Source organism: Hemitrygon akajei, chromosome 10 (genome assembly GCF_048418815.1).
Source record: "Hemitrygon akajei chromosome 10, sHemAka1.3, whole genome shotgun sequence".
Classification (NCBI taxonomy): domain Eukaryota; kingdom Metazoa; phylum Chordata; class Chondrichthyes; order Myliobatiformes; family Dasyatidae; genus Hemitrygon; species Hemitrygon akajei.
Genome location: NC_133133.1, coordinates 76697285 through 76718082, shown reverse-complemented (window position 1 = coordinate 76718082; position 20798 = coordinate 76697285). Strand labels below are relative to the sequence as shown.

Below are 20798 nucleotides of genomic sequence, written 5' to 3'. Positions count from 1 at the left end.
ACAGGAGCCTGAAGACCAACATTCAACATTTTTGGCACAGCCTTTTCCCCTCTGCCATCAGACTTCTGAACAGTCCATGAACACTAACTCGTTATTCATCGTTTGCACTTTTTATTTAAGTTTGTAACAGAACTTTTAAATGGCTTTCACTGTAACTGTTGCTGCAAAACACATTTCATGACATATGTCAGAGATAATAGACCTGATTCTGATTGGGAAGGAAGCGACTGGGCCTATGACACTGCCCTGAGAAACTGTGTGCTTCTAGGGCTGGGATGACAATGATCTTTGTTTGTATGAAACATGATGCCAGTCACTGGAGTGATTTCCTTTTAATGCCCAGCGGCTTCAGTTTTACCAGGGCTCACCAACATCACACTTGGTCAAATGCTGCCTTGGTGTCGAGTCCTGGATTGAAGACATCTCAGCAAAACCTAGACTGAACATCAGTGAGCAGTTCCAGTGCGAAGTGTTGTGGCTGCAGCTACCTTCCACCATTTTCCTGATGATCGGCAGCAGATTGATTGGGCCAATTACATTGGATTTACCCTGCTCCTTGTAAACGAGATATACCTGGGCAACTTTCCCCGTGGCCAGGTAGATGCCAGTGTTGTAACTTTCCGCATGGCCCGGTAGATGCCAGTGTTGTAACTTTCCCCGTGGCCGGGTAGATGCCAGTGTTGTAACTTTCCCCATGACCAGGTAGATGCCAGTGTTGTAACTTTCCCCATGACCAGGTAGATGCCAGTGTTGTAACTTTCCCCATGACCAGGTAGATGCCAGTGTTGTAAATTTCCCCGTGGCCGGGTAGATGCCAGTGTTGTAACTTTCCGCACAGCCGGGTAGATGCCAGTGTTGTAACTTTCCCCATGACCAGGTAGATGCCAGTGTTGTAAATTTCCCTGTGGCCCGGTAGATGCCAGTGTTGTAACTTTCCCCATGGCTGGGTAGATGCCAGTGTTGTAACTTTCCGCACAGCCGGGTAGATGCCAGTGTTGTAACTTTCCCCGTGGCCGGGTAGATGCCAGTGTTGTAAATTTCCCCATGACCAGGTAGATGCCAGTGTTGTAAATTTCCCCGTGACCAGGTAGATGCCAGTGTTGTAACTTTCCCCATGACCAGGTAGATGCCAGTGTTGTAAATTTCCCCGTGGCCGGGTAGATGCCAGTGTTGTAAATTTCCCCGTGGCCGGGTAGATGCCAGTGTTGTAACTTTCCCCGTGGCCGGGTAGATGCCAGTGTTGTAAATTTCCCTGTGGCCGGGTAGATGCCAGTGTTGTAACTTTCCCCGTGGCCGGGTAGATGCCAGTGTTGTAAATTTCCCTGTGGCCAGGTAGATGCCAGTGTTGTAACTTTCCCCGTGGCCGGGTAGATGCCAGTGTTGTAACTTTCCCCGTGGCCGGGTAGATGCCAATGTTGTAACTTTGCTAAGATCAGGATGAGCTGAGGAGAGCAGGACTTCAACACTTCAGCCTTGATGTTGTCTGGTCCCAGAGCCTTTGCTGCATCCAGTGTTCTCAACCATTTCCCGATGTAGAGACTGACCCGTGACAGAGAGGCTCCCAACACAGATCCGGGACGGATCACCCGAACATAACTGCAAATGCTTCAGCCTTTCAGACTTACACAATGGTTCCAGACATCGTCGAGGATGGAGATGTATGAGGTGCCTCCTTCTCTCCCTATTAACGGTTTGACTGCCCACTACAATTCATGGCTGTATGTGGCAGGACTCAGAACCTTGATCTGATTTGTTAGATGAGGCCCCAGCATTTGCTGTTAAGAATACATGGAGTCCTACACCACAGTTTCACCAAACTGGCCTGGTTCTTTTTCCTGCAGGACCATACTTCTCACTGTGATAGAGGGAAGGATATGCCAACATCAGTTACAGAGACTAATGGATGCTGACCTCTGCCTGTAGGCTAGTATACAAATGGGGTGGAGATAGAAACTTCAAATTAGACCATCTTCAGTGCTGGGCACCACCCGTTAGGATGATTATATTGTCGGAAAACAATTTACACCTTTTCACCAGAACAGCTTTCAGTTCAAAGGATTAAACTTTGACACCGGTTACCAAACATTATTTAAAATCAATTTCCATCCGAGGCCAGAAGCTGATGCTCTAACACACTCACCGGTGGCAGCCTCAGGATGTACTGACTCTCCAACTCATACGGAGCATCTTCCTTACTCTTTGAGCCCTGCTTCTGACCTTTCGCTGAAAAACAAATCACAAATAGAGCGGGTCAGATTCATCCTGTTCTTACCATCAGGGAACAAAAGGGAAATCACAAACAAGGCTGACAGCAGGAGGGTGAGGGTGAGGGGGGGAGGAGAGAGAGAGAGAGAGAGTGTGTGTGTATATATATATATATGTCACAATATGCCATCCAGACTCATCGCTGAGCTTCAAGACCCATTCCTCTGCAAATGGATACTCAATTTCCTACTTGTGCATATGACAGTAAACTTGACTTTGAACCATTTTAAAAATTTGTTTAGACTTTTTATTGAAGACAACTGCATAGATAAAAGCACTTCTGCAATCTATTGCCATCCCAACGAACATCAAAGTTCAATCCTGAAGTATTTCTGGAAGTCAGCCACTGGTTCACTTTTGGGAATCCAGTTACCAACTGTGCATAGCAAGATCCCATAAACAGCAATAAGATAAACATTCAGGTGATCTCTACTCACATTTATTGAGGCAAATATTGACTGAAACAACAGGAAATCTTCCCTGTTCCTACTGCAGCAATACAGAGAACTTGTGATAGAATCCACTGAGATGAGCGGGGAAGGCACCAGCAACACGGCTTTCAAAGGTCACGCTATTCTGGTCGCTTAAGAAGCTAAGACCAGAAGGAATAGAAGCAGTAGTCTATCAGTCAAACACTCCAGCCTGCTCGGTCATTCAGCAACATCACAGTTGAGCCAGTCTTCAACACACACCACTCTCCCAGTACTGCTTGACTGTTCACAGTACACTTTAAAGATGTGTCAATTGCTACTTTGAAGATACTCAATGTCTCCACCTCGACAATTCTCCATGTCAAGAATTCCATCAACTCACCTCTGAGAGAAGACATTTGGCATCACCTCCACTTCACTATCGCAGAGAAATATGAAACCACAGCCAAAGTACTAAGAATGTATGTAAGGAAGGTTGAGCTGCCATTTTGTGATGTGCAGCAGCTGAATTGTGGAATTGAAGCAGCCTTCAAATACAAGCACATGTCAACAAATACACTCAAAAATTTCTATCATTTTACCACGGAGATCATTCTGACAGGCTGCATCACTGTCTGGTATGGAGGGGCTACTGCACAGAACCAAAAGAAGCTGCAGAAGGTTGTAAATCTAGTCAGCTCCATCAAAGGTTGTAAATCTAGTCAGCTCCATCAAAGGTTGTAAATCTAGTCAGCTCCATACAAAGTACCCAGGACATCTTTAGGGAGTGGTGTCTCAGAAAGGCAGCATCCATTATTAAGCACTGCTAGCACCCAAGGCTTGCTATTTTCTCGCTGTTACCATCAGGTAGGAGGTACAGAATCCTGAAGGCACACACTCAGTGATTCAGGAACAGCTTCTTCCCCTCTGCCATCCGATTCCTAAATGGACATTGAAGCTTTGGACACTACCTCAATTTTTTCAATATACAGTATTTCTGTTTTTGCACATGTTTAATAATCTATTCAATATACACATTTAATTTACTTGTTTATTAAGTTTTATTTATTATTTTTTCTCTCTCTGCTAGATTATGTATTGCATTGAACTGCTGCTGCTCAGTTAACAATTTTCACATCACATGCCGTTGATAATAAACCTGATTATTGGAGACCAGAAATATAAAGACCAGTTGCAGTCTCACAATCTCCTTATAAAGTCCCTCCCAAAGTAGATATTCACTTACTTAAATACCAATAGCTCTCACCATCTGTCTTAAATGATCAACCCCATAATTTTAAATCTCCTGTCTCTCTCGCCTCTCATTGTCCTGAACCCTGATAAATACGGGCTGAGCCAGCATAATGCTCTCCGTGCAGCAAAACGATCATCGTCGGAAGTACCTGAATCACCTGGGCATAGATCATGGGCCAGGCGCTGGAGGCTGAGTTTACTGCAGATGGATGCCTACAGGTTGGCGTGGAAGTGGCGCGCCAAACACCCTGTTTCCATGCTGTATGAATGAGAAGCATATGTCTCTCATGGCTATTCATTAGTTCAAAAGTAGAAGCGAGCTTATAAGGAGAGAGCTTGCTGATTCCAGTATGGTTCGATCCGGGAACCTAGGTTCGCGGTTCCAGAAACCCGCAACCCCTGCTGCTGTGTGTGACTGCAGGTTTCCCTCCCCATCCTAAAGACGAGCAAGCTGGTTGGGTAATTGTTTGCTGTAAATAAGTGTAGATTAATGACAAAAGAATCAAATGAGAGATGATGGGTATGAGAGAATAAACACAAGAGTGGGGTGGGCGGGACTGAGAGTTAACTGGCGTAGAGCCAGGGCGCCAAGAGGTCTCCTGTGCGCTTCTGAGGTCTCTCAGAACCCGAGGAGGACTAAAGGGATGAGCGAAGGAGCCGGTATTCCCGTAATGAGTGAAGGACCGGTTCCCGTGTTGTACTCCCAGTATCGAAGAGTACAGGAGATGTTTCAGCTGCTCCGGAGGTGGGAACAACGTCCACACGGTCTCCCCGGTGAAACCCCAATCGCTGGCGCCCACCTGTCATCTTGGTCCAGCTGCCAGAGCCTTTCCTGTCCATAACCAGCGGGACGGCGTCGGAGTCGGCCCTGACCCCGCACCGGGCATGCCGGAAGTCGACCCGGGAGGCCGATGCGGGATGCACACAGCAGAGCGGAAGTGGGCTGGGGGACGGCTGGAGCGGCGGATCGGAAGATGGAGAAGTCAGTGAGGTGCGGGGCAAAGGGAACAGGTGGTGAAGGCGGGACTGCAGGAGTTGAGGATAGATAGGGAAGAGGGGCTGTTCGGGGATGAAGGAGGGAAGGGGTGGGGTGGAGTTTGTAAGGAATAAGGGTAATCGGGTGAGGAAGGAGGGCTGTCAGGGGTAAGGAGATAATTACGGAAGTTGGGATCGGGGTTGTGAGAGAAGAGGGTGTTCAAGGATAGGAGGGAATACGGTGGTCGGGATTGGATGGCTCCACAGTAGGGAGGTAAAAGGAGGGCCGGGGTGTCGAGAGTTGGGGAGGAAGGAGGGACGGGGTGGCAGTCTGGGGAGGAAGGGGGTGCGGGCAGAGGAGCAAAAGGAGAGCTAGGGGTAGAGAAGGAATGCGGAGTCTGGTGAGGGAAGGTGGGATGGGGATAAGGATGGAAGGGGCGTCCATAGGGTCGGAAGGATAGGGGTATGGGAAGAGTAGGGCATGGGGTCAAGTTGGGTATTGGGGCAATGAGGAGATGGGTAAGTGAGGTAGGGAAGGGAAGGGTGGGGAGGATGACAGAGGTATGGAAGGCAGAGGTGAAGTAGGGCCGATGGTGTGAGATGAGTTGATGCTGGACAGGGGCTGGTGGACCCATTGTGGTAGACAGCTGCCAAGTGGGAGAGGATGTGTTGCAGTGGCAACAGTGAGATATCTGTGTCACTTCCTCTTCCTGCCTTCAGGAACGGTTGACACTTCTTGTATGTCCTGGGAGAATGGAGATAATTCCTCTTGGTGGAGTATTCCTGGTGCCAGAACCGATCTCCACATCAGCCTCGGTAGGTGATGAAAGGTAGCTTTGCATGTGCGGTGAGCAGACACTTGATATATTTGCCAATGAGATAAACTGATGCTAATTGAGGGAAGCTGATGCTGAGAAATTTCTGCAACTCTGTCAACGGCTCAATTGGTTTACTCCACCGTCTCACAGCATCTTTACTAACTTTTTTCAAGGGACATCACTTGGTCCTGTGTTCTGCTCAAATGTAATTCATGCAAAGGATAATGAACAATATTCACATTATTTCAATTACTCTGATTTATCAAAAATCTAACTTTAGGAGAGAAATACTGATGCAATGCAAGAGGTGGCCATTCATACCATAGGTTCATGCCTGCTCCCATGAATGAATCCCAACTGTCCCACTTCACTTAATTTACCCCTGCAATGTTTTCTCTCTCATGTGCTCATCAATTCCTCCTTTGATTCAGAATCAGGTTTAATATCATTGGCATTTTGCATGAAATTTGTTTTTTTTGTGGCAGCAGTGCATTGTAATACATAATAAAGTTATTAAAATAGGCGATATACAATTAAATAGGTAGAGCAAAAACAGCCAAAATATAAGGTGGTGTAAATGCATCCATTTTCCATTCAGAAATATAGTGGTAGAGGGGAAGAAGCTGTTACTAAAATGTTGAGTGTGTGGCTTCTGGCTCCCAAACCACCTCGGTGATGGTAACCATGAGAAGAGGGCTTGCCCTGGGTGATGGCCATGCTTAAGGATGGCTGCCGCTTTTTCTGACACATCACCTTTAGAAGGTGTCCTTGATGCCGGTAAAGCTAGTGCCCAGGGTGGAGCTGGCTAGGTTTGTAACATTCTGCAGCTTTTGCTGATCCAGTGCAGTGACCCCTCCATACCAGACAGTAATGCAGCCAGTTAGAATGCTCCCCACGGTACATCTGTAGAAATTTGTGACAGTCCTTGGTGACATTCCAAGCCTCCTCAAAATCCAATGAAATATAGCTGCTGTTGTGCCTTCTTTGTAATTGCAGCAATATGTTGGGCCTAGGACAGATCTTCAGAGACTTTGATACCCATGAACTTGAAATTACTCACCCTTTCCACTTCTGATCCCTTGATGAGGACTGGGTGTGTGTTCCCTCAACTTCCCTTTCTTGAAGTCCACCATCAATTTCTTGGTCTTATTGACATTGAGTGCAAGGTTGTTGCTGCAACACCCCTCAACCAGGTAATCTGTCTCACTCCTCTACACCTCTGTCACCATCTGAAATTCTGCCAACAATAGTGTTGTCAGCAAATTTATAGATGGCCTTTGAGCTGTGCCTAGCCACACATTTATGGGTGTAGAGAGAGAGTAGAGTACTGGGATAAGCATATATCCTTTAGGTGCACCAGTGTTGATTGTAAGCGCGAAGGAGATGTTATTTCCGATCTGCAATGATTATGGTTTCCCGATGAGTAAGTTAAGAATCCAGATACTGAGGGAGGTATAGAGGCCCATGTTTTGGAGCTTGTTGATTAGTACTGAGAGTATGATGGTGTTGAGCACTGATCTGTAATCAATAGACAGCAGCCTTACGTAGGTATTGTCCAGCTGATCCAAAACAGAGTGGAGAACCAGTAAGAATGCATCCACCATAGACCAAATGTAGCAATAGGCAAATCAGTTTCTGGTGTCCCTCTGTAAATTGCCTTCAAGAATACCTCACAGTCTCCCCATCACTGTTCAGAAACTCGCACTAAACCGACTACAGTAATACTTAATGGTCTGAATACTGGACTGCACATTTGTATCATTCCTCTCCATGTAGACAGTTGTTTAAAATTACCTCCAACTCCTTTACTTCCTACATAAATTGAGCATATTCAGAAATATTAAAATCCCTTCAAAAGTGCCTCAATTGTAATCCCATTTTCTGTCCGCTCTCTGTTTTGAATTGCCTTATGTTCTAAATGTTTGTGTCTCCCACATTTTGCTGTACCTGTAATAATCGGGTTTAAACATTTCTCACAGCGCTGCTTAAACCCTCCATAAGGACTTTGAACACAGTTCCGTTGAGTATAACCTTTCAACCCACTTGCCCAGATCTTCAAGGTCCTCCCTCCTCCCTGCTTCACCAACTTCATTTCTAATTCTTTCCCAGCTCAGTGGGTATCGGGGTGGAGATACATCTCTACTATAGGAGGTGTGAAGCGCTCCTTCCCTCTGCTAGCCTGCCGGTCACCGGACAAGGTGTAGCACCTGCTTAGCCCCCCTACCCACCAAATCAGGGTCACGAGAAGCAATGGGAGCAGGTGGTGGATGGCCATATGAATGACTGGTGCATATCACAAGTCCTGGTTATGCCAGGCAAACAGAATCTCTGAAGGGTACTAATGATGGCTGGGTATTAATGATTGTAAAGACACTGCCCAGAAGAAGGTAATGGCAAACCACTTCTGATGAAAAGTTTGCCAGTAACAATCATGATGATGAGACCATGATTACTCATGTCATGCAACATGGCACTTAAAGACGATAATATTCTCAGCTCAGAAACATGTATGTCATTCTCAGATGATGTGCAAGTGTTTTAAGTGCAGTGACCATTAGAGTTATAAAGTCAACTGCACAGATGCAGACCTTTTGATCCAATGAGTGTGACAACTAACAAATTCCCACTTACACTAATTCCACATTGTTATGAGTTTTTTCTGCCCGCATACTCAACAGCATACAGCAGAGACAAGTTCCAGCAACCCATTAATCCAACACCCTGTGCAGCTTTGGGATGTGGGGGTGGGGTAAACCTATGGGGTCACAGAGAGAATGTGCAAACTACCCACAGACAGCAGAGGTCAGGATTAAACCTGGGTCATGGCTCTACCTGCACTGTCCCTGTTGCCTCATTTCACTGTGCTGTTTGGGTATCGGGTTTGTCAGCACTTCCTCGGTCCAATATGGGGAATAAGTTGTTCTATGATACAGGGATATCCCTGTTTCTCATGTTAGATAGAGGAAGTGTTGACCCTAGTTCCCCACTGTCCTGCTGCTGTCAGGCAGGAGGTACAGAAGCCTGAAGAAACACACCACCAGATTCAAGAGCAGCTGCCTTCCTACTTCCATTAGGTTCAATAGGTACATCTAATGTCAGAGAAACATATACAATATACATCCTGAAATGCTCTTTCTTCATAAACATCCACAAAAACAGAGGAGTGCCCCAAAGAATGAATGACAGTTAAAACGTTAGAACCCCCAAGTCCCCCTCCCACACAATGGCAGTTCTTGAACTGACCTGCACAACTCAACCCCTACCTCAACAATGGAACAACATGGACCATGTCTTGTACTGTCATGAACATCTTCATCTGTGTCTTTGTTTTCCTTTGCATGGCATTTTATTTCACTGTACAGTATAATTTCATGTCTCGTTGATATTATATGTTGTCTAAAGCTACATGCTGGCTATACTGCAAGCAGGTTTTTCACTGTACGGTAGCTCCCTGTATGTTTGTACTGACAGCAAACTCGATTCTGCCCTGCAGCTTCCAGCCACTGACACCAGCACTGGGCATTATGTCTTCTACCTGGGGCTTGCTCTTGCCATTAGCTCCAGCATCTTCATTGGCAGCAGTTTCATCCTGAAGAAGAAGGGGCTCCTGCGCCTGGCTGGGAAGTCAGTGATAAGAGCAGGTAAGTGGCTTTCCTGCAGCTGGACTGTGTGACCTGTACTCAAGTGGAATGATGCTGGGATGAAAGAGAGGTGTCTCCTCTCCAGAGGGGGGAGGGTAAGAGAGTCAGCCCCTCTATGGGAAAGGGGAAGTAAGGAGAACGGGAGAAAAAGTTGGCAGGTTCAGGGAGGTGATGTCCACCTGTCGGTGTCCAGCGCTCTACAGTTCTCCATTTGGCCACAGGAAAGAGCAGTTACTACCAACAGTGTTCCGTGTGCTGACACTGTGTTTCAATTCTTATCGGTCTCCATAGTTGAAATGCAGAGAGCTTACACATACCAATGAGAGGAGATAATCGAATCGGAGTCGTACAGCACTGAAACTGGCCCTTTGGCCATTCAGTCTGTGCTGACCATCACAACTCATTTACACCAATCCTACATTTTTTTAAGATGCCTCATGTTCCCATCAATTTCCTCTAGATTTTACCCCTCACCCACACACTAGGGGCAATTTACAGAAGCCAAAAAGCCCACTAACCCACACGTCTTTGGGATGTGAGAGCAAACTAGTGTGAGTACTGGGGGGGGGGAGGGGGGAAGCGCACAGAATCACTGGGAGAGCGTGCAAACTCCACACAGTCAAGATTGAACTTGGTTCTCTGGCGCAATGAGGCAGCAGCCATAGCGGCTACAGCATACTGCTTTGTGCTAGCTCAGTTACTGTTACCGTGAACTCTGGTGTCAGGTCGACTGGTTGCACTCCCCTATCGTACCCAATCCCAGTAACTGCAAGCTCCCTGGTCCAGAGTTACAGCTGGTGATGTGAGTTAGGAGGGGCTGGCTGTGTTTAATCGCCATCTGCTTTCTCCACAGGCCAGGGCGGACATGCATACCTGAAGGAGTGGCTTTGGTGGGCCGGGCTTCTCACAAGTGAGTGTCGTACAGTGAATCTTCCTATCTTTGGGGTGTAGTCGACCCTGCCAGGGAGCTGCTACAGAACTCCCCACTGACGGGAGCCCACACCGGGACAGCAGCCCTGCATCGGTTCCCTTGGTCAAGAAGAGGGTGGGCAGTGTCCTCCTACATTACAACTCCATTGATCACCTACCCTCCACCTATTCCGGTGTCCTAATACTCCGACCCCACTCTATCTCTCTCTCCCACAAAATACTCTCCCCCACCACATCTCTATTCTTCCAGCCCTCTGCATCTGCCAGTTCCACCACACCTCAACCTGCAGATTCCAACCACACTCTCACACTGGGGTCCCTTTACTCCTCTCTGGCCTGTCGCTCTCTGTGTGGGTTGTGTAATGACTGAGCACTATATTCGCTCTCTAACTCTGCCTCTCCTCTTTTGCAGTGGGTTTGGGAGAAGCTGCCAATTTTGCTGCCTATGCCTTTGCTCCAGCAACTCTAGTCACACCTCTGGGAGCCCTCAGCGTTCTTGTGAGGTGAGCTCACAGTCTCCTCTTTCCTACCCTCCCAACAAGCTGGTAGACTCAATCTCGAATTGTCTTCACCGTTGAAAACAGGGTGATGGTGGAGGTTGTTCTTGTGATTTGGAGGCCATTGACCAATGTTGTATCACAGATTGGTGCTGAGATCCTTGTGCTTGTAATGTAGACAACGCATGTGGATGTAGGAGATGTGATCACTATGGACACAGATTTTTCTGTAGAGGGTAGCCTGGGCTACGGGGTGATATTGATATGTTGGCGAAATAGGCTGAGATGGAGTTTAATGTGAGGTGAGGAGCACAAATGGCACCGTGAACGGTGGTGTTCTGGCCAATTACTAACAACAGAGTCATTGATAAGCAACTCCAGTGATCTTTGAAGGCAGCAGCACAAATGGATAACGTGGCTAAGAAGGCGTATGGGGTACTAGTCTTCATTACTTGGACCACTCATTAGAAGAACAGGGAGATTATGCTCCAATTGTATCAAACATTGATTGCTCTTTAGCTGGAGTACTGCATACAGTTTTGCTGACCTCAGTATTGTGAATGATCTAAGTTCAAAGTAAACAAGAGAAAATCTGCAGATTGGAAATCCAAGCAACACACACATAAAATGCTGGAGGAGCTGGGCAGGCCAGGCAGCATCTGTGGAACAGAGTATAGTCAATGTACCCTTCATTGGGTCTCAGCCCAAAACGGAGACTGTTTATGGTGCTGTCTGGCCTGCTGAGTTCCTCCAACATTTTGTGAAAGCTCGAAGTAAATTTATTATCCCCGGACACAACCCTGAGATTCATTTTCAATAAAACCAGTAACTATAATAAAATTAATGAAAGACTACACCAACAGGGCGGACAACCAGCGTTCAAAGACAACAAACTGTGCAAATAGAAAAAGAAAGAAGAAATATTAATTAAGTAAGCAATAAATATTGAGAACATGAGATGGTGTTCTAGAAAGTGAATTTATATATTGTGGGAACAGTTCAGTGATGGGGCAAGTGAAGTTATCTCTGGTTCAGGAGCCTGATGGTTGAAGGGCAATAACTGTTCCTGAACCTGTGGTGTGAGTTCTGAGGCTCCTGTATCACCTTCCTGATTGCAGCAGTGAGAAGACAGTATGACCTGGTTGGTGGGGTCCCTGATACTTTCCTGCGACAGCGTTTCATGTAGTTGTGATCAATAGTGGGGAGGCCCTTACTTGTGATAGACTGGGCCGTATCCACTACTTTTTGTAGGATTTTCCATTCAAGGGTTTTGGTGTGTCCATAACAGGATGTGATGCAACCGGTCAATATATCCTCCACTACACATCTATAGAAGTTTGTCAAAGTTTTAGATGTCATGTCAAATCTTCACAAACTCCTAAAGCAGTAGAGGTGCTGCTGTGCTTTCTTCATAATTACACTTGCATGCTGGACCCAGGGCAGGTCCACTTAAAATGATAATCAGCTCCTTGGTCTTGCTGCATTGAGTAAGAGATTGTTGTTGTGGCTCCATTCTTCCAGATGTTGCCTGAGTTGGAGCAGTTCAGTGATGAGGAAAGTCTGGAGCAGAGCAACTTAACAGGGGACATAACTGAAGTGTATAAAAGTATGACTGGTATAGATGTAGAAAACTATTATCCATATCAGAGGTAGGTAAAACTAGAAGACTTAGATTTAGGATGGTGGGGGTAAATAAATTCAGAGGGGATCCGAAGGGGACCTTTTGCACCTAGAGAGTGTTGAGTATACGAACTGATTGCCTGAGGCAGATGGAAGCAGAGATTGGTATCTAGATGAGCGCTTGAATTACCTGGTAAAGCTTCAGGCCAATTGCTGAGAGATGGGATTAATGGAATGGGTGCTCCTGGTTAGAATGGGCCTAATGGCCTGTTTCCCTGCAATCTGACTCTAAATGCCTCGATTCTGGATTCCCATTCCCCATACACTGACTCTTCACAAACAGGTGAACAGTGTAAAATCACAGTCAGGCAGTTTCACCGTGTGAGCATCTCAGTGTGAGACCCTCCACCCTTCAATCCAGCTCACAAACCAAACAGCAAGCAGCAACAATACACACAGGAGCGACATGGCCTCATCAGAATTATCCCTACTCACAAGGCCAAGTAACTCCAGCATTCGCAACAAGAATTGGGATTCAGACACTCAGAATCATTGACAATAATCATAACAACTGCAAAGTCAAATAGAGGTAAGACCTATAAAGTAAATTGTAGGGCACTAATGGAGGAACAGACACCAAACAGTCTACACCCATTGGTTCTGGAAAGTGGCAACACAGCTGGATAGAATGGTGAAAAAGGTTCTTGGAATACTTGCTATCATGGGTCAGGTGATAAAATATAAACAAGGGAATATTCTGTTGCAAATAACACTACACTACAGGAAGTGGAGGGCAGAGGAAGCTGTTCAGGAAGCAGAGGAAAGGCTGCGTCACAGGAGGCTGGTGGGAGTGGTCACACGAGGCCGAGCTGGGCTAGGATCCTTTCCAACTCCCCAAATGGACACCATCAGAAGGAAGGAAAGGTGCCATCTAGTTCAGGGGGAGGTGAGAGCACAGTGGAGGAGACGAGAACCTGCAAGGCGGTGGGAATGAAGCAACAGGGAGCTTGGACAAGGTGAGAGAATGCAGTGGAGAGGAAAGTGACCTGGGCTGAGCTTTCAAAAGCTGAGCCACACCACATCCAATTTCTCATTCAGGTAGTATATTATGTGCTTCCAAGCCCATCAAACCTGCACACGTGGGGCAAAGCAGAGTCATCAGCGTGCCCACTGTGTTCCAAGCGAGAAACCCTGGAGCACATCCTCAGCAGCTGCACAAGGGCACTTGGTGAGGGACGGTACCGATGGAGGCATGATCAGGTCCTGAAGACCATCGCTGAAGCCATCAGCGCAGGAGTGGAGTGGGTGAAGCGGTCCCGACCTTCCAAGCAGACCATTGCCTTTGTAAGAGCTGGGGAACAGCCAATACCCACCAAAAGAACATCGGCAGGTATCCTGACCTCTGCAAGGGACTGGCAGCTGTTGGTGGACCTCGAAAGGTAGCTGAGGTTCCCCGACCATATCGCAGCCACCACCCTGCGACCAGACATTGTCGTTGTGTCTGAGTCTACGAAGCAGGTGGTGATGCTGGAGCTGACAGTCCCATGGGAAGATCACTTGGAAGAGGTCTTTGAAAGGAAGCTATCTAAGTATGCAGGACTGGTCAGCGACTGCCAGCAGGCTGGATGGAGAGCGAGGTGTCTCCCAGTGGAAGTTGGTTGTAGGGGATTCGCAGCCCGTTCCTTAGCCAGAGCCTACAGCAATTTGGACATCGAGGGAGAGAGGGAGAGGAGAGCCATCCGCAGTACCACCGATGGGGCAGAGAGGGCCTCAAGGTGGCTGTGGCTCAAGAGAGGGAAGCCATGGAGTCATGTGTAGCTAGCCATCTGGACACAAGCTGGGGTCTGATCAGCCTCGGCTGGGTCACCTGGAGGAGGGTGTATGATGTTGAAAGACCCGAAACACCTGATGATTCCAGGAACATCACTGATGATGTGTCCAGAAGCATCAATAGATGTATGCACACAGCACTTGGAGTATTGTGTGCATTTCTGGCAGCCACACTATAGGAGGGTAGACAGGGTTAAAGAGGGGAAACTTTCTCACACAGTGGTCTATATCTTGAATAAGAATGTGGTGGAAGAAGTTACAGTCACTGAGTTTAAGAGGTGTTTAGACACTGGAATTGTCAAGGCATAGAATACAGGCCTAACGTGGAAAGTTGAAAACAAACATGTACATGGTGGACCGGAGAGTTTGTTTCTGTGATGTATGACTCAAGGTCAGGTTAGCATGTTAGAAATGAGTAGAAATCTTTCTATACATCCCATCATTTTCATGGTATGGTTCAAAGTTCTCTCTGCCTTTTTCCATAAAGAAATATTTATACTATTATGGGAATATTGACTATTTCTGTAAAAGGATTATGAGTACAGCCTTATCTCAGAGACAGAATACAGTGCACAGTTCTCTAACACAAACAGTGGGACAGCTTTTGGGAAATTTGGTATATACGGTGCCTTGTAAAAGTATTCAGCCCCCAACCTTTGTTCACATAAATCAGTATTACAAGCAAGGATTTTGATCAATTTAACTGAGAATTTTTATTTGTGAATCACATGCTCCTTTTTTCCACAGTCCAAAAAACAGGGAAAATTGTAAAATATGAAAAGTTAAAATTCAAAAACTGAAATGTCAGCAGTTCAAAAGTATTCACCGTTCTTTGCTCAGCACCTCCGTCAGCTATTACATCAGTAAGCTTTTTGGATAAGTCTCTATCAGCTTTCCACAACATGATGGAGCAAGACTGCAGTGGACAGCAATCTTCAGGTCTTATTAGAAGTGTTCAGTTGGGTTAAGATCAAGATCTGACTGGGCCACTCAAGGACATCAATTTTCTTCATTTGAAGCCACTTCATGGATGCTCTGGCAGTGTGCTTTGGGTCGTTGTCCAGCTGAAAGACAAACTTCCTCCCCGGTTTAAGCATTCTGGCAGAGGCTAGCAGGTTTTTAATCCAAGATCTCTCTGTGTTTAGCAGCATTCATCCTCCCATCAATCCTGACCAGATTTCCAGTCCCTGCTGCTGAAAAGCATCCCCATAGCATCCTACTCCACCATATTTTACAATAGGGACAGTGTTACCTGGCTGATGCACAGTATTAGATTTACACCCCACGTAATGTTTAGTATTCAGGCCAAAAAGTTCCACTTTGCTCACCTGACCACAAGACATTTTCCCACATCTTTACAGTAGCTTCTAAGCAACACTTACAAAGTCTTTACAGACAAGGATATGGTTTTATTTTTCAGCCAGAGCTTCTTCCTTCCAATCTTTCACCATTGATTCATCCATTTCCCTCTCAACCCCATTCTCTTGCTTTCTCCCCGTAACCTTTCACTCTCTAATCAAGAACCTATCAACCTCTGCCTTAAATAAACCCAATGACCTGGCTTCCATAACAACTTGTGATATTGAATCCCACAGATTCGCCATGCTCTGGCTAAACAAATTCCTCCTCATCACTGTTCTAAATGAACAACCCTCTAATCTGAGGCTGTTCCCTCTGTTCCTAGACTCCCCCACTAGAGGAAACATCATCTCCAAATCTATTCTATCTAGGCCTTTCAGTATTCAAAAGATTTCAGTGAGATCCCACCTTCATTCTAAATTTCTGTGAGTAAAGGTTCAGAGCCATCAATTGCTACTCATATGATTAGTCTTTCGTACCTGAAATCATTCTCATCAGCCTCCTCTGAACCCTCTCCAAAGTTAGCACATCCTTTACTAAATAGGGGGCCCAAAACTACTCACAATACTCCCAAGGCCTCACCAGTGCCTTAAAAATATTGTTTTTATATAGTCCTATCGAAATGAATGCTAATATTGCATTTGTCTTCCTTACCATCAACCCAACCTGCAAGTTAACCTTTAGGAAATCGTACACAAGGACTCGCAAGTCCCTTTTCACCTCGGGTTTTTAAATTTTTGCCCCGTTCAGAAAATAGTCTCTTTTATTCCTTCTACCAAAGTTCATGACCATACACTTCTCAACACTGTATTCCATCTGCCACTTCTTTGCCATTCTCCTCATTTGTCCACCTGCAGTCTCCCTGCTTCAACAGTACCTGCTCCTCCCCCATCTCCATATCGTCCTCAAACTTGGCCACAAAGCCAACAATTCATCATCCAAATCACTGGCATACAATGTAAAATGAAGGGGTCCCAACACCAACCCCTGCAGAACACCTCTAGTCACCAGTAGTTATTCCCACTGTCTCTTGGCAGTCAGCCAATGCTCTATCTGTGCTAGTATCTTTCCCATAATAGCATGGGCTCTTGTCAAACAGCCTCATGTGCACCACCTTGCCAAAGGCCTTCTGAAAATTCAAGTACACCAGATCTACTATATCTCCTTTGTCTACCCTGCTTGTTATTTCCTCAAAGAATTCCAACAGGTTTATCAGGGAAGATCTTCTCTTGAGGAAACCACGTTGACTTTGTTCTATCTTATCATGTGCCTCCAAGTATCCTGAAATCACATCCTGAACAATCGACTCCAACATCTTCCAACCACTGAGGTCAGGCTAACCGGCCTATCATTTCCTTTCTTCTGCCCTTCTTTAACAGTTTAGTGACATTTGCAATTTTCCAATCTGGAACTATGCCAGAATCAAAGGTAATCCTATAACGTACAATGTACAAGTGGCAGTGTATGGGGGGGGGGGGGGTGAAGGAGGGGCTGTGGAAAGGATGATGTAGATGTAATGGAAGGGGGTGGTGGGAGAATGGATGGAGGTGTTGATCAGCCTTTCAGCTTGGGGGAAGTAACTGGTTTTGACTGTTGTGATCCGGGCGTAGATGCTGTGTGGCCTCTTCACTAATAGGAGTGGGACAAATAGTCTATAAGCAGGTTCTTGCTGAGCAAGGAGTTGTTCAGCAGTGCAGTTATTCAGTCACTTCAATGTTGGTGTCAGCTTGAGCTGGGGTAGAGTGGAGATTCACAGTTGTGAATACTTCCGCAGCCCACTGAAGCCTGACCCCGTTCCTAATTAATCAAATAATTGAATGTGAAAGAGCAGGCGCAACCCAGTATTCACACCCTACCATCTTTTCATCAATGCAGCCCTTAGCATCTCCTTCCCCCATCATCATCATCTCCCACTGCAACACTGCTGGTATCGGAGTCTTTCGCACTGCCCATTTTAACACTGTCTTATAATATTCCACCTCAAAGAGGAGGATGGCATGCTTGGTGTGTCAGGCAGCATGAATGCAGACAGAAGCAGAGGCAAGGACCTTTCATCTGTCTTGTCCTGTTGGGTATTCTCAACTTTTTAAATTCAGATTCTTAGATTAATTTAAATAAATTACTTTTAGACATGGGTTTTAAGATGTTTCACATTACCCCATGGGGTCAGGTACAGTTACTTTGATTTTACATTTTGTGTGGTAAATGATAAATAAAACCTGTTAGAAAGTCTGGGAGTCAGGCATGGATACAGCAAAAACTATCAATGGGGCCAAGCTTTTCTTTTAAAATATTGCTCTTCAAGGCAAGGCAGGTAGCAGCAGATACAAACTCTAAAGGAGAGAAAGAGAATGATCAGGAATTTGTAAATTCTATTACTGTTTCCGATCCAGTCTTTGGAATTCCTAACACAACCTCACCACTCTCCCTCAGTGCTATCTTATCTTCATACTTTTTGAATGAGCGGCTGAACCTTCATGGAAAGATGGGCTGCATCCTGAGCATCCTGGGATCAACGGTGATGGTCATCCATGCCCCACAGGAGGAGGAGGTCGGAACCTTGGCTGAAATGGTGGAAAAGCTGAAGGATCCAGGTAGAACAAATTGGGTAAAATCTAGTGGAATACTTTGTTTCCACGACAGCCGGTGTCAGTGCAGGACAGATGCTTGCTGCTGCACCTCCATCAATTATGACAGAATCACAGACCCCAGTGGATGGGTCAAGGCTTTCATGGGATTGGCCAGGCTCTGCTTTTGAGGCACCTATTTCACTCTAGGTTCTACTTGGTGCTGCAGACATTATAACTATAAATTTATCCAGTTCCCTATTGAAAATCACTGCTGTCAGTATCCTTTTGGGAATGACACTCCATGTGAAGGCAAACTCAGTTTCAAAAGTAAAGGAAATCCACTCATTTTCCAGTCAAAGCTGGCTACTCTGGTTACCAGCCACACAAGTGAACACTGATTCTCCCTGTGCCATTTTATTTCACAATCCCATTCTAGTCTGTGTGTGGCCTCCTCTACTACCACACTGTGGCCCAACATCTCATCTTGTCCCATTCTCATGCCATCTCTATTCATGCTTCTTACCACCTTTACCTGTCCCCTTCTAGTGCTTAGTCTCCCATCTTCCTGCTCTCCATCTCTGCTTTTAAAACTGACACTCTCTCATAGTTCTGAAGAAGGGATCCTGAAGGCAAATGTTGACTGGTTTATTTCCAACAGAAGCTGCGTATCTGGCTGAGTTCTTCCAGCATTTCTGGTTTATTCTGGATCTTCCCTGTAACCTGGCTATTTAAAGTTAGTGCCAAGTTGGAGCCGTTTATAAAGCAGGACTGGTTTTGTCAGGTTTTTTGTTTATTGTGCACATACTCACCTTGCATCCCGATCTAAATCCAGCCCTGTTTCTGCCTTGCAGGTTTCATTGCGTTTGCTGTATGTGTTGTGGTCAGCTGCTTGATCCTGATCTTGTTGGTGAGCCCCCGCTACGGCCAGAAGAATGTCCTGGTCTACATCCTCATCTGCTCCATCATTGGCTCCCTCTCTGTCTCGTGTGTTAAGGGTCTGGGCATCGCCATTAAGGAGCTATTTGTGGGCCACCATGTGCTATCATCCCCAATGACCTGGATCCTGCTGGTCTTCCTGATAGTCTGCATCAGCACCCAGATCAACTACCTGAACAAGGCCCTCGACATCTTCAACACCTCCATCGTAACCCCTATCTACTATGTCTTTTTTACCACTGCTGTGATGACCTGCTCAGTCATTCTGTTCAAGGAGTGGTACCACATGACCATTTACAACATTGTGGGCACAATTAGTGGGTTCCTCGTTATCGTCCTTGGTATCTTCCTGCTGCATTCTTTCAAGGACATCAGTTTCACTTCCAGCATCCTGCCTCTGTTCCTCAGGAGGGCCAGGCCCAGGGTGGACGGAAGCCAACCGTACGAAGCCCTGCCTTCCCAGGAGACAGAAATCTCCAGCTGCCAACTCCAAGCCACCAATGCATAGCTTCACTTGGAAGACGAGTTGGAAGGATCAGGGACTTATTGAGCTAGACAGCATGTTCAAAGCACTTCTTATCTGTCCACACACATTTATTAACATTCCTCCCCAGGTTGCAATATCATGTTGGAGCTCATTCCCATCCACCTCATGGTCAGCTGGTATAAGTTGGCAGAGCTGTCTCTCTAAGTATGATGTTGAGTTGAAGGACTCACTTGTTCCAAGTTGCTGGCCCTAGTGAGTGTCCCATTACCCAGCACCGTTAAATATGGAGGAAAACAGATGAGTGTGTGTGAGAGTGGCAACATATCTTTGAAATACTGTCATGTTTTGACAGGAAGGGTAAAAGGTTTCAATCATTTGATCATGACAGTTATAATGTCATGAGACCTGGGTCACCATATCAAACAAAAGAATCCAGCTAGCACCATGTGAGGATCTCATTTTGACAATGCTTGTCCTCAGTCAGAGAATGAAGGTAGTGAGGTTTGAGGGAGAGGACCAAAGGCACTACTTGGAAGTTGGTACCGTTGTGTTCATTCTCATTGTTGAACTTAGCAGTAGCATTCCTTGAGGTCATATTTTTCACATGCCAACACAATCTCCATTGGGCAGAACATAGCAAGGATGATAATTCAGGTATTTCCTATTAGTCACACATTGAAACTATCTGATTCAGCACTTCAGGATTGGCTGGTGCCAGACTACAATAAAACTGGCCCCAATTATCTCCACTAATCAGGAGTGTTGTTAAGTACAAGACACTCCCCAGTTAGTGAGGGTTCTGTTCCCAAGAACCATTGGCAACTCAAATTTTCCATAATTTGGAAAAACTGTTGGCTTATAATGTAAAAGTTACACTGGTAGGTTAATCAGGCACAGATCTTAGTTAATTTTAGTCCTTAGAATTAGCCAATTAGTACAGATCTGTATTATGGATTACAGAGACATTGTGCTTCCACAAGGAGTTCCACTTTTATCACCCGTGCAGTGAGGTGCTTTGTCCAGACTTGCTCAAAGTGCCTTAATATTCTGGTACATGAACCCATCACTTGCCTGGAGCTAGGCTGGTGATGAAAGCAGACCCGGAGCTATGAGCATGGCAAACATATCCCAAGGCTTGAATAGTTCAAGCTGTTGGAAAGTAATCAGACTGAAAACTACCTGCTTGGCACAGCCTTTGTCTAAACA

At 46.0% G+C, this 20798-nt stretch overlaps 2 protein-coding genes across 3 annotated transcripts in view; one reads left to right on the top strand and one right to left on the bottom strand.

Moving 5' to 3' along the window:
- taf7 (TAF7 RNA polymerase II, TATA box binding protein (TBP)-associated factor) overlaps positions 1–4859 on the bottom strand; it is a 29293-nt gene extending 24434 nt beyond the window's left edge. Inside the window, exons 1-2 of the mRNA XM_073058524.1 lie at positions 4730–4859; positions 2141–2223 (exon numbers count right to left, since the gene is read on the bottom strand). Of these exons, the coding sequence (XP_072914625.1) occupies positions 2141–2223; positions 4730–4769 (123 nt within the window). The 5' untranslated portion in view covers positions 4770–4859. The remainder of the gene's footprint in view (positions 1–2140; positions 2224–4729) is intronic.
- Positions 4860–4872: 13 nt separating this feature from the next.
- On the top strand, positions 4873–20023 carry LOC140734494 (magnesium transporter NIPA2). Of its 2 annotated transcripts, none has more exons than XM_073058522.1 (7): positions 4873–4920; positions 5625–5720; positions 9216–9363; positions 10217–10273; positions 10706–10796; positions 18033–18193; positions 19021–20023. In XM_073058522.1, exons 2-7 carry the CDS (start codon positions 5658–5660, stop codon positions 19611–19613), a joined length of 1113 nt encoding a protein of 370 aa, XP_072914623.1. In that variant the 5' UTR covers positions 4873–4920; positions 5625–5657; the 3' UTR covers positions 19614–20023. The 2 variants fall into 2 exon arrangements, with proteins under 2 accessions (XP_072914623.1, XP_072914624.1); XM_073058523.1 differs by having other exon boundaries at positions 4883–4911.
- Positions 20024–20798: the final 775 nt, after the last annotated feature.